This window comes from Scomber japonicus, chromosome 10, assembly GCF_027409825.1.
Source record: "Scomber japonicus isolate fScoJap1 chromosome 10, fScoJap1.pri, whole genome shotgun sequence".
NCBI lineage: Eukaryota > Metazoa > Chordata > Actinopteri > Scombriformes > Scombridae > Scomber > Scomber japonicus.
In genome coordinates this window covers 36,613,273-36,626,415 of record NC_070587.1, presented here as the reverse complement: position 1 = coordinate 36,626,415, position 13,143 = coordinate 36,613,273, and the positions used below count along the sequence as shown (strand labels likewise).

The 13,143-nt window shown below is 43.5% G+C and overlaps 1 protein-coding gene across 1 annotated transcript; it reads left to right on the top strand.

The window, feature by feature from the left end:
* Positions 1–1,836: 1,836 nt before the first annotated feature.
* On the top strand, positions 1,837–5,479 carry LOC128367004 (NACHT, LRR and PYD domains-containing protein 1a-like). Its single transcript, XM_053327762.1, has 7 exons — positions 1,837–1,858; positions 2,712–2,833; positions 3,125–3,171; positions 3,447–3,661; positions 4,252–4,517; positions 5,169–5,285; positions 5,414–5,479. The coding sequence occupies exons 1-7, from the start codon at positions 1,837–1,839 to the stop codon at positions 5,477–5,479; spliced, it is 855 nt and encodes a 284-aa protein (XP_053183737.1).
* Positions 5,480–13,143: the final 7,664 nt, after the last annotated feature.

Sequence of the window (13,143 nt, the reverse complement as noted above, 5' to 3'; positions counted from 1 at the left end):
GTGTTGAGACTGTGACCGCTTCAAAGTGTGATTGTGACAAAATACACATCTAAAGACGACTAGTTGAGATTGTGTCTGTGGACTGAAGTGTGTTTGTGACTTGGTTCTGTCCACCAGTTTTTATTCCACTCTGAATGCACCATGGTGCGTTTGTTCACTTATCAGGATTCAGAGTGAAAACAACACAGGAGGCTTCGTTGGTACAGTGTGTTGTTAAGGTTTAGGTGTGACAGGAAGTACTAGCTGGGAACACTAATCATGTGTTTGATGCTTTATCACACACTAAACACTGCATAGTTGTTTGTAATAGAGATGCAGCGTTCACATTACAAAGGAATCCAGCAGGAATGTGTCTTTGCATGTTTGTCATCTATCAACACAGTTTCTTGTTGGATGATGTCACATTTTGTTGCAGAAACAAGTTGGACCAGGTTCAGCTTTTCTATTGGACGAGCCTGCGTTGTGTTTGTGTAGCTTGCTGCGTTGCCTCCATTCAGATGAATGAGAGATGAGAGGGCTGCGTGTTTTCACCCAGGGCTAATGTCTGAATGCAGCCTTAGGGTTCGGCTCAGCTCCATCTCTGTCAGAGCCCTAGGATCAGTCTCAAGTTGGTCTGGGAATCAGGAACCGCTGTGATCACAAAATCTTTAAAGTGAGGTTTGACTCTAACTCGGGGGTGCTCAATACATCGATCGCGATCTACCAGTCGATCTCCAAGGTACTACTGGTATAGATCGCATGACAAGGTGAGGTGACATCAGGCGCGCTGGAAGGTATTTTCAGTAGGGGGGGCTGCGATCAAAATGCATGACGTCACATCATTGTGATGGTTGTTGTTAATTAGCCTATTAATATGTTTTAGGGGTTGGGGGCAGAAATAAGTGTGTTACAATTTATATTATTTCATGTAATCAGCACCCAATATCATTTTAGCAGGACACACACTAGCGACACTTTGAACCCGTTCTCTCTCTCTCTCTCTCTCTCTCTCTCTCTCCCTCTCCCTCTCTCTCTCTCTCTCACACACACACACACACACACACACTCCTCATCTGTTCACCCATAGGGCCAAAATAAAGAAATAAAACTAAACATAAATATATACTGTAGCCTACATTCAGGCGAAATAAACCTAAACTGAACTTGGCTTTCAATTTCCGTTCTCACTTATAAATATTGAAACAACAGACAGCAAACTTGAACACTAAAGCTGCCACAGCAAGCGTCAAGAATACTGAAATTATGAATGAAAACGGCAACAATCAGTGGGGTGTACATCGGCGATTACACGCAACCCCCACCGCGGCTACTCTGACACTGCTCATTTAGCGCGCACTAGGCAATCTTACCGTGCCAAAGCACGTTTGCCCCCTAAAATCCGGATTATTTGTTCCAGGGAATCGCAGCACGCAGCATCCAGCGTGCTGCGTGGACGTCATTACATCTGCTGCACCGCTGCTACCACAGTTATGAAATGCTAAGTTTATTTTCTGTGACTGTGATCCTCATAAAAGTAATATTTTACAAATCTGCATTATATAAACTAACGAAATTCGTTAAAGTAAGTCATTTGGCGACTTCTAAGTCATTAAACTAAGTCTTACTTTTACTGGAGTAATCTACCTCGTTCTCACCTGTCATTGTAAGGTAAAACTTACCTACTGAGTGAACTCTCCCGTTCTCTCTTATAAACGAGTCGGACAACAACGTGTATCAAACATGAAGCAAAGTGAAAAAATAATAAAGTACGTAATAACAACCCCCCCCCCCCCCCCCCCCCCCCCCTTGCGGAAGTGTTGAGCACGGCATTATACAGCGGTTTTATAAGGGCTAAAAATGAACCCCTCGGCGGTTCGAGGTATAAATGATCATATTTTTTTTTCTTTTTATCCCACACTGGCTGTCAGCAGCTACTGTCTTGACTATGTATCCCTGGCTGATTCAATTCAGTGCAAGTCATCAGAGTGAGCTCAGGTGATGGCAAAAAATGTACATAATTATGTTGTTCAGTCTGTTCAGTTCTGAATTATGTTGTGTTGTGCAACATATGTGGTTATAATCAATAAATATAATGGGTAGATCATTTTGACTTGGTCATTTCAAAAGTAGCTCCCATGCTGAAAAAGTGTGAGCAGCCCTGCTCTAACTCATTTTGTTGCAGAGAGGCTGGTAGGAAGATTTTGTTACTTTTGGACGAAGCCATTTCTTGTTTTTCTCTGTTTTATATCCATGAAGTCAATATTTTGGTCAGACAACACAACACTAGAAGATATCACCTTGCACTCTAGGGGACTATTGTGATCTGTTGTTATTGTTGTGAAAGATGTTGTGTTGCCTCACTGCAAGAAGTTGAATTCAGTTGAATTTCAGTTTGGATTTAAAATGTTGTTTAGACAGTTTGTTCCACTGTAATGATTGAAACAAAGGAATAAAACTATTCTTTATGGACACTTTGTAAATCCAGTTTAACATTGGTTTTGGGTCTTTAATGAAACGTGACTGTGTTTGTCGTCTTTAAGTGATTTTATTGAAGGTTTTCCAGTAGAGACCAACAGGAGACATGTGGACAAAGTCTCTGTCCAGTCTTAAACTGGGACTTTGTGTTGCAGCTTTCTCTTTGTGTCTTTGCCCACTGGGCCACAACCTTCATGTCTAGAAGTGACTTTAACATCTGCTGTGTGTCTTCTTCTCCACATCCTCTAATCTCCCAGCTGATCCGTCCACATCCAGCACAAAGGATCAGCTGGATCCTGATGATCAAGAGAGGCTGAAACAGCAGCAGCAGCAGCAGCTTGAGTGCAGAGAGAATGTGACTGGGATCAGTTACCGGCAGGTACAACCAATACAAATACCATTTTTCATTAAACACTCTTAAACCTGATTTGTGTGATCTTCAAGCTGTCGTTTCTTCTCCTCTCACTCATCTGTGAAGCCACCAACTGCTGTCTAACATAGCCTAGCAGTATCATTTCACTGCACAATGTTAAGTTAAAGAAGTGATGACTAAACAGTAAAGAGTGCAGGTGGAGTAGAAACTGAAGCAGTGAGGATCCTGTCAGCTGTACCACTGTGAAGATGAGCGGCTCAGTTTCTCTAACTAATGTTGTCACTTTCTCCATTTTAGGACTTCACACCCAAAGTGCTGACTGAGTCTGCAAACATTTCATACAGGTAACTAAAGCAGATCCTTCATGATGAATCAGACAGTTTGTTGTATCTCAGGTTCAGTTCTGTCAGATGGGAGGAGTTGTACTTCAGAGCTGAGGCCAAATATTCAACCCTCAACCTCATCGGCTCCTTTCAGTGATGACACTTCACTTTCACTTCAAACTCCTGCAGCTGCTGCTTCACTCACATCTCATCCAGCTGTTCAGCAACTTTACTTTTTATTCGTTAAAACCAAGAAAAGGTTTGTGTTGTGTGATCAGGTCCTCTGTGTCCTCCAGGTTCAGCTGTCCTGGTCCAGGTGTGTTCAGGTGTACTTTGACTGGACTGGTGTTTGGTACGGTTCAGGAGGCGGAGCTACAGTACAGGACTGTCCAATGGGACGAAAGACTTCTACAACCAGCTGGCAAGACGGCTGCAGGTCCGCTGTTCAACATCCACAGTCCTGACGGTGCTGTCAGTCAGCTCCACCTGCCACACTGTGAAATCATGGATGGTAAGATGATTATTGTGCTTTGTGAGTTTTATTAAAACAATAATAAGACTCCTGTTAGCGCCTCCTACAGGCTGCAGAGTTCACTACAACCACAAGATGAACAAACACTGATGATTTATCAGTTCTTTGATCTCACCAACGTCGGAGCTAAACATGTACAGTTTATCCTGAGAGAGGCCGATGAGGAAAGTGAAAAGGGTTCATCATCTGGGGAAATAAATGTGTTCATTACATTTTTGGGAATGACATTGTAAAGCAATACAGCGTTTGCTCAGGTTTAGAGTTATGATAGTAAAAGAATCCACATGCCCTGTTCAATTAAAGCCAGACTGTCCGTTAAAATGTAATCTCATTTCATACAAGTCTGATTTTGTCCTAAAGAGAAATTTTTTAATTTTTCTCGTCAAGATGACTCAAAATCCCTCACCGGCTTCCCACCCACCAACACTGACAGTTGTGTTGGATGATTTGTCCAGCCTGTCCAAACTGTTTAATTCCTCACTGACCAAACTGAGAATCCTACACATCAAGTAAAATGAGTACTAACATATATTGAGGTTGTTGTTAGTAACATAAATGTGTTTTCACAGCTCCGCTCCCTGAAGGTCTGCTGTCTGTCGTCCACATCACTGATGATGGAATGAGCATCCTGGAGCCGCTGGAGATTACAGACACTCATGTGGTTGTGAACGTCCCTCACTTCTCTCTCCTGGGCCTCGTCCGGGGCGTTGTTCAGAGGTTTAAGAACATCATACGACCAATCAGGGGCCAGGTTCTGCTGTTCCTCCGACCTCCGCGTGGTGATAAACGAATACTTGACGTATTACTGCTGCAGAGCAACATTCCTCTGAGTGAGGTAAAAGTATCTGTCATACAGTATGTACAGTATGTAACATACATTGTTGTATTTATTTAAACATAGACCTCCAGGAAGAGTAGCTGTTGCCTGGGTAACAGCTGATTGGGATCCAAATAAACTAAACTAAATAAAATAAACATTAGTTAGCACAGCTGTTTCTACAGTCGGTCCTGCTTCACTCCTCTAGAACTGTTATTAAAGCTTTGTAAGCTGTGTTAAGAACAGTATGATTGTCCCGTCTGAACTGGAAAGAATAATATTTAGTTTTTAGCTTTTTCTGGTTTATGTCTAGTCTATTATTGTCTGCCACAGTGTCACTTGTGATTCCACCACCAGGTGGCATACATATTGAATAGTGAGTAAAATTCATTTCAAGTATTTAACATGTCAGCGTGTTGCTACCTCCATGTTTTCTTGTTATAATTAACAACATAACTGTATCTATAATTTCAACATAGAACTGCTTCTACAGGATTTCCTCGACAGATAAAACAAACATTACAGTTTTATAAGATCCCACCACAGTGAGGGAGACTTGTTTATTTCCACCTACAACATGTCTAGATTCATCTCTAGATGTCCAGCACGTACAATAACAGAATATGAATAACTAATAAACACCATAATAAACATGTCTTGTTACTGAAGGTTGCCGCCCAACAAGAACCAGCTGAGTACATTAAGATCTCCTCCAAATGTCGTCTCAGCGTTCGTCAAAGCTACAGCGTTCACTGTGAACCTGAAGCCTACAGAATCCAGCCTAAGGTGAGTCACTTCTGATCAGGGTTGGGTACCGAGGTCGCTACTTTTAACGGTACTGACTGAACTATGTCCATACTACCAAATATTGATTCACATCAAATTAAGCTGTGCTGAATTTCTGTAAATTAAAGCTCATCATCCTTCAGCGAAACGCTGGAGCTGCAGACTCATTAGAGGAATGTGGTTTCCCTGTCTAGAAACTTCTCATTTCATGCTCATGGTGCAGTACCGCTGCTGACCAACAGTGGCGTTTGCTGAGAAATCTCTTCAACATCATTACAGCTACTAAACTCAGTGATGGTGTCACCATGGTTACTCTATAATCTCCACAGCTACACAGATGCATTGTGGGAGAACAGTGCTAATAAATATGTTTAGAAGAAATATGATTAATAAAGGCTCAACAATAAAAATGTGAATATATATTTATATATAGTTTGCACCTGTTATATATGTTTAAATGTAAAAGGTACTCAGCCCTACTTCTGATACACGTTTACTGATAACAAGCTTGACTATTATATGTATTTTGATTGATGATCAGAGTGATAGATAAACATTTTATACAACAGGTGTGAAAATTATGCTTCGCTTCTGGTGTCCAGGTTTCACCATTTGACCAAGACTATGGACCAAACTTCCACCCAACATTTGAGGTTTCCCTCCCTGCAAACCAAGAGGAAGTGACTCTGATGGTCCAAAACCAAGAGAGGACACCGGTGTGGAATCGGGTGGTGGAACTGACAGGTAAAGCTTTTACCTCATGTCAGAGTTTAGACACCAGTTGTAAAACTATTATTGACTTTATTACTCTACTAACAAATCAAAGATCCACTTCTGGATTTGTGATTCAGCCTTCAGACGATGTTACAGAAGTCTGAGAGCTTTTATTTAGGAATGTAAAATGATGTATTTTAGATCAATCTTTCTACAGACTGTTCCTACACACACACACACACACACACACATGTCACACACTGATTTTGATCAAATTTTTGAAAGTGAATGTTGGGTTATTGAACAACAGCCTCTGCTTCTCTTCCAGGTCCAACAAGTGAAAATCCACAGGGGAACCTCCCAGCAGGACACACTGCCACAGTGGGGGAAAGCAGCACAGCAGAGGAATCTCCCAGCAGGGGGAACCAACCCAGCAGAAGAATCTCCCAACAGGGGACAGACTCCCAGCAGAGGAATCAACCAGCTGAAGACATCGTCCCAGCAGAGGAGAGGCTGAGGAAGGTTCGGGAACAGTTTGTTAACAGAGTGTCTGAACCTAATCTAGACCAGCTTCTGGATAAACTTCTTGGGATTGGTGTTATAAATGATGGTGAAATGGAGTCGGCCAGAACAGAAACAGGACCGAACAAAGCTCGAGAAGTGATCGACATGGTGCGAAGAAAAGGAAGTGATGCCAGCTCCTTTTTTATTGTTGCCCTCCGTGTGGTGGATCCAAACCTTTCCAGACTGCTCAAATTAAGCTGAGTGTGAAGATGAAACCGTATAACAGCTGACTGTTTCACTGTCTCAAGTCTGTTTTTTGTTAAATGGCTCCACACTGCTTTTCAGCACTCAGTACTCATTTATCCAATGGTTGTAAACACAGCTTGTCCATCATGTTTTATGGTTTGAGGAGCAGTTCATGTCTTTAATTATTAATCAACACTTGTTTCATTGATACTGAATTGAATATAAAAGATGTGCTGAGCTTTGTGTCTCATTAAATCAAAGATGTTTCAGGTTCTAACCACAAATGTGATTAAAGGTTGTTTCTGTTCTGCTGTAATGGAAATTCTTATTATTCATCTTGTCTGATCAAATGAGTAGTTATGGTATATGATTAGATGTATGTGTGTGCGTCCTAATCTGCTGACCATGACATGAAATGCTGATTTAATGAACATCATTGAACTTTGATGGAACATCATGTATGTTATAATCTACTGATTAAATATTGTCCTGATTGTATACACGTGATGACGTGCTTATTGTGATGACATTGTTCTGTTGATAGAACAATGTCTCCCTTTCTATGATAATGTATTGTATATAATCTGACTGTTTCCTCTGCTTGGGGCTCGCTCTGCCATCTAATGCCTGAGACAGCAAGGAGTCCGTCTGCAGACGACTGAATAAACTAGAGAAAGACAACGTACCGGCTTTGTGCTTTTTGATAAATAAAAAATTGCCAGAACAGTTGGCGTTGGCGGCAGGTCACCCATGAGCTGGCGTTCGGGACTCAGCGCTGCAGGTTAAGTCTGTATACAGCTGGAGTCCGGGACTTCAAAAACCTCAAACCTCCCTGTCAAAGAGGGTAGAGAAGTAGGGGGACCTGACACGTGAGGACCGACGCCCACTCACTGGCGTGATCGAGGAACTTTTTCTGGCACACAACCTTGTCTTTCTGGTGAGTACAATCAGTAATAATAGATCCTCGCCACCAAGAGTGGGTGTAATAGACGTATTAACAGGGCATCACATCTGTCTCTTTTTTCTTCCTTCTTATCTGTGATCTGAATCTTCTTGGACTCTTCAGCAGTTTAGTTTCATCCTGTGTTGACAGAGATGGTGACAACAGATCAGTCTGCAAATGTTCTTCATAAAACCTCATCATACTCTATTATATTTCTCTTAAAGCCAGAATGACAGTTTTCCATTTCCTCCTTCACCACTAATGTCCACCAGCAGATTGTTGGGACAGACACAGATGACTCTGGTCCTGAAAATGGTCGAGTCAGGTTCTTTCTACTTCAATTATTACTGTAGTATATTTAGAGGTACTAGTACTTTACTGTAGTACAGTTTGAAGTACTTGTACTCTACTGTAGTATTTCCATGTGATGCTACTTTCTACTCCACTACATTTTAAAATACAACACATTGTTAAAGATGAAACCAAAAAGCAGTGTGTAGTTCTCACATGCTTTCATTTCAATAAATGTTCAAATCCATTGTTAAGGCGGCCGACCGGAGCTGTGGCCGTAAAGTGGTCGGTGCTGGTCGTGGCGGCAATCCCCGAACTTGCTGGTGGACACCGGCGGTGAGGGATGCCGTCAAGCTGAAGAAGGAGTCCTATAGGACCTTTTTGGCCTGTGGGACTCCGGAGGCAGCAGACAGGTACCGGCAGACCAAGCGGAGCGCAGCTAAGGCGGTTGCTGAGGCAAAAACCTGGACATGGGAGGAGTTCGGTGAGGCCATGGAAAAAGACTTCCGGACGGCTTCGAAGAGATTCTTAACCACCATCCGGCGTCTCAGGAGGGGGAAGCAGTGCGCCATCAACGCTGTGTACGGTGGGGACGTCGCTCTGCTGACCTCGACTCGGGACGTTGTGGATCGGTGGAAGGAATACTTCAAAGACCTCCTCAATCCCACCGACACGCCTCCCGGTAAGGAAGCAGGGCCTGGGGACCCGGGTGTGGGCTCTCCTATCTCTGGGGTGGAGGTCGCCGAGGTGGTCAAAAAGCTCCTCGGTGGGAGGGCCCCGGGGGTGGACGAGAGTTCCCCGAGCCCCGAGTTCCTCAAAGCCCTGGATGCTGTGGGGCTGTTATGGTTGACACGACTCTGCAGCATCGCGTGGGCATCGGGGGCAGTGCCTCTGGATTGGCTGATTGGGGTGGTGGTCCCTCTTTTTAAGAAGGGGGACTGGAGGGTGTGTTCCAACTACAGGGGGATCACACTCCTCAGCCTCCCTGGTAAGGTCTATTCGGGGGTGCTGGAGAGGAGGGTCCGTCGGATAATGGAACCTCGGATTCAGGAGGAGCAGTGTGGTTTTCATCGAGGCCGTGGAACTGTGGACCAGCTCTACACCCTCTGCAGGACCCTTGAGGGTGCATGGGAGTTTGCCCAACCAGTCCACATGTGTTTTGTGGACTTGGAGAAGGCATTCGACGGTGTCCCTCGGGGAGTCCTATGGGGGGTTGTCCGGGAATACGGGGTATTGGACCCCCTGATAAGGGCCGTCCGTTCCCTGTATGACCAGTGTCAGAGCCTGGTCCACATTGCCGGTAATAAGTGGGACTTGTTTCCAGTGAGGGTTGGACTCCGCCAGGGCTGCCCTTTGTCACCGATCCTGTTCATAATCTTTATGGACAGGATTTCTAGGTGCAGCCAGGGTGTGGAGGGGGTCCGGTTTGGTGACCTCAGGATTGGGTCACTGCTTTTTGCAGATGATGTGGTCCTGTTGGCTTTATCAGACTGTGACCTCCAACTCTCACTGGATCGGTTCCCTGCTGAATGTGAGGGTTCCTACCCTCACCTATGGTGATGAGCTTTGGGTAGTGACCCAAAGAACAAGATTGCGGGTACAAGCGGCTGAAATGAGCTTCCTCCGTAGGCTGGCTGGGCTCTCCCTTAGAGATAGGGTGAGAAGCTCAGTTATCCGGGAGGAGCTCGGAGTAGACCCGCTGCTCCTCCACGTCGAGAGGAGCCAGATGAGGTGACTCGTGCATCTAGTTAGGATGCCTCCCGGACGCCTCCCTGGTGAGGTGTTCAGGGCCCGTCCCACCGGTAGGAGATCAGGGACATGCTGGAGAGACTATGTCTCTCGGCTGGCCTGGGAACGCCTTGGGATCCCCCGGGAAGAGCTGGACGAAGTGGCTGGGGAGAGGGAAGCCTGGCCTTCCTGCTTAGGCTGCTGCCCCCGAGACCCGACCAGGATAAGCAGAAGAGGACGGTAACGGTAAATGTTCAAATGATTCAATATTTCAGCAAAAAAAAAGATTAGAGAAAAAGACCAAAAGCTGAAAACACATTTCTGTATCAGAACTTTGTTTTTTCTTCTTTTTTCTCACATTAATCATCTCAGCAGACCTCACATTTATCTGCTGACCCTTTGGAGGGGCCCCACCCCTAGGTTGGGAACCACTGGACTAAACTATCTAACTGTATATGTAAAGTAGTGTAAACTAGCTAACTGTTTATAAAGTAGCGTAAACTAGCTAACTGTTTATAAAGTAGTTTAAACTAGCTAACCGTATATAAAGTAGTATAAACTAGCTAACTGTATATAAAGTAGTATAAACTAGCTAACTGTATATAAAGTAGTATAAACTAGCTAACTGTATATAAAGTAGTGTAAACTAGCTAACTGTTTATAAAGTAGCGTAAACTAACTAACTGTTTATAAAGTAGTGTAAACTAGCTAACTGTATATAAAGTAGTATAAACTAGCTAACTGTATATAAAGTAGTATAAACTAGCTAACTGTATATAAAGTAGTGTAAACTAGCTAACTGTATATAAAGTAGTGTAAACTAGCTAACTGTATATAAAGTAGTGTAAACTACATCACTATAATACTGCAGTACTTTTACTGTAATACTGCATACTACACCACTATAATACTGCAGTACTTTTACTGTAATACTGCATACTACATCACTATTACTGCAGTACTTTTACTGTAATACTGTATACTACATCACTATAGTACTGCAGTACTTTTACTGTAATACTGCATACTACATCACTATAATACTGCAGTACTTTTACTGTAATACTGCATACTACATCACTATAATACTGCAGTACTTTTACTGTAATACTGCATACTACATCACTATTACTGCAGTACTTTTACTGTAATACTGCATACTACATGACTATTACTGCAGTACTTTTACTGTAATACTGCATACTACATGACTATAATACTGCAGTACTTTTACTGTAATACTGCATACTACATCACTATAATACTGCAGTACTTTTACTGTAATACTACATACACCACTATAATACTGCAGTACTTTTACTGTAATACTGCATACTACATCACTATAATACTGCAGTACTTTTACTGTAATACTGCATACTACATCACTATAATACTGCAGTACTTTTACTGTAATACTGCATACTACATCACTATAACACTGCAGTACTTTTACTGTAATACTGCATACTACATCACTATAATACTGCAGTACTTTTACTGTAATGCTACATACTACATCACTATAATACTGCAGTACTTTTACTGTAGTACTGCATACTACATCACTATAGTACTGCAGTACTTTTACTGTAATACTGCATACTACATCGCTATAATACTGCAGTACTTTTTTTTTCTAAAGGAACAGAGGAGCTAACATGAAACCTGAGGAACAAAAACTGAATGTAGAAGTAATATAGGAGGAGACACAGACAGGTGAGCAGACAGACAGTTGAGCAGACAGACAAGTGAGCAGACAGACAGGTGAGGAGACAGACAGTTGAGCAGACAGACAAGTGAGCAGACAGACAGGTGAGCAGACAGACAGGTGAGCAGACAGACAAGTGAGGAGACAGATAAGTGAGCAGATACAGACAAGTGAGCAGACAGACAGGTGAGCAGACAGACAGGTGAGGAGACAGACAGGTGAGCAAATACAGACAAGTGAGGAGACAGACAGACAGACAGGTGAGCAGACAGACAGGTGAGCAGACAGACAGACAGACAGGTGAGGAGACAGACAGGTGAGCAGACAGACAGGTGAGCAGACAGACAGGTGAGGAGACAGACAGGTAAGCAGACAGACAGGTGAGGAGACAGACAGGTAAGCAGACAGACAGGTGAGGAGACAGACAGGTGAGCAGCAGGTATCTGTAACTGTTAGCATGTTTAGAGGACACGCTGATGGTATAACTCTAATTTAGCGTCTCCGTTAGCGCTGAAGCTAAGCTAACCGTCAGCAGAATAGAGCTAACTGTGGCTAACTAAGCTAACCGTCGGCATAACAGAGCTAACTGTGGCTAACTAAGCTAGCCCCCTCCCTCCCTGCGGCTAACTAGCCTGTTAGCATAGCGCGGTCCGCTACCTCATTTAATCTGTTTTATAAACTCAAATATCTGAACCTGTAAAACCGGAATATACATTTGAAGGCAACGCGAGAGATTAATCATCATTTCATGTAAGTTGTGATTAATTAATTAACAGATTTAACATTTATTGAAACGTTAATTAGTCTCAGTTTGATGTTTGAAGGTATTTATGCTGCTAGTTTTACATCGTGTTTGGTGTCTAATATATATAAATATATCTAATATATATATTTAACATTTAAATAAGTAAGAGTTGAATATGACATGTTAAATCGTTCTTTTTATATACTTTGCTGTTATTAGTTATCTGATTTGCACCTCAGTTAACATTTCCACAAATCATTTAAAAAATATTTTGGATATTTTGGATTTCATGGATATCATGTGGCAGGTGGAGCTCAGGTGTTTCTGTGGCAGGTGGAGCTCAGGTGTTTCTGTAGCAGGTGGAGCTCAGGTGTTTCTGTAGCAGGTGGAGCTCAGGTGTTCATGTGGCAGGTGGAGCTCAGATGTTATTGTGGCAGGTGGAGCACAGGTGTTTCTGTGGCAGGTGGAGCTCAGGTGGCAGGTGGAGCTCAGGTGTTATTGTGGCAGGTGGAGCTCAGGTGTTATTGTGGCAGGTGGAGCTCAGGTGGCAGGTGGAGCTCAGGTGTTTCTGTAACAGGTGGAGCTCAGGTGTTATTGTGGCAGGTGGAGCTCAGGTGGCAGGTGGAGCTCAGGTGTTTCTGTGGCAGGTGGAGCTCAGGTGTTATTGTGGCAGGTGGAGCTCAGGTGTTCATGTGGCAGGTGGAGCTCAGGTGTTTCTGTGGCAGGTGGAGCTCAGGTGTTCATGTGGCAGGTGGAGCTCAGGTGTTATTGTGGCAGGTGGAGCTCAGGTGGCAGGTGGAGCTCAGCTGTTCAGGTGGCAGGTGGAGCTCAGGTGTTTCTGTGGCAGGTGGAGGTCAGGTGTTTCTGTGACAGGTGGAGCTCAGGTGTTTCTGTAACAGGTGGAGCTCAGGTGTTTCTGTAACAGGTGGAGCTCAGGTGTTCGTGTGACAGGTGGAGCTCAGGTGTTATTGTGGCA

Coding starts and splice junctions, on each gene's coding strand:
- LOC128367004 (XM_053327762.1), top strand. CDS start 1,837: ATGAACCCCTCGGCGGTTCGAG. Junction 3,172..3,446: donor TCTGCAAACATTTCATACAG/GTAACTAAAGCA, acceptor TGTGTCCTCCAG/GTTCAGCTGTCCTGGTCCAG. Junction 5,286..5,413: donor CCTACAGAATCCAGCCTAAG/GTGAGTCACTTC, acceptor TGTAAATTAAAG/CTCATCATCCTTCAGCGAAA.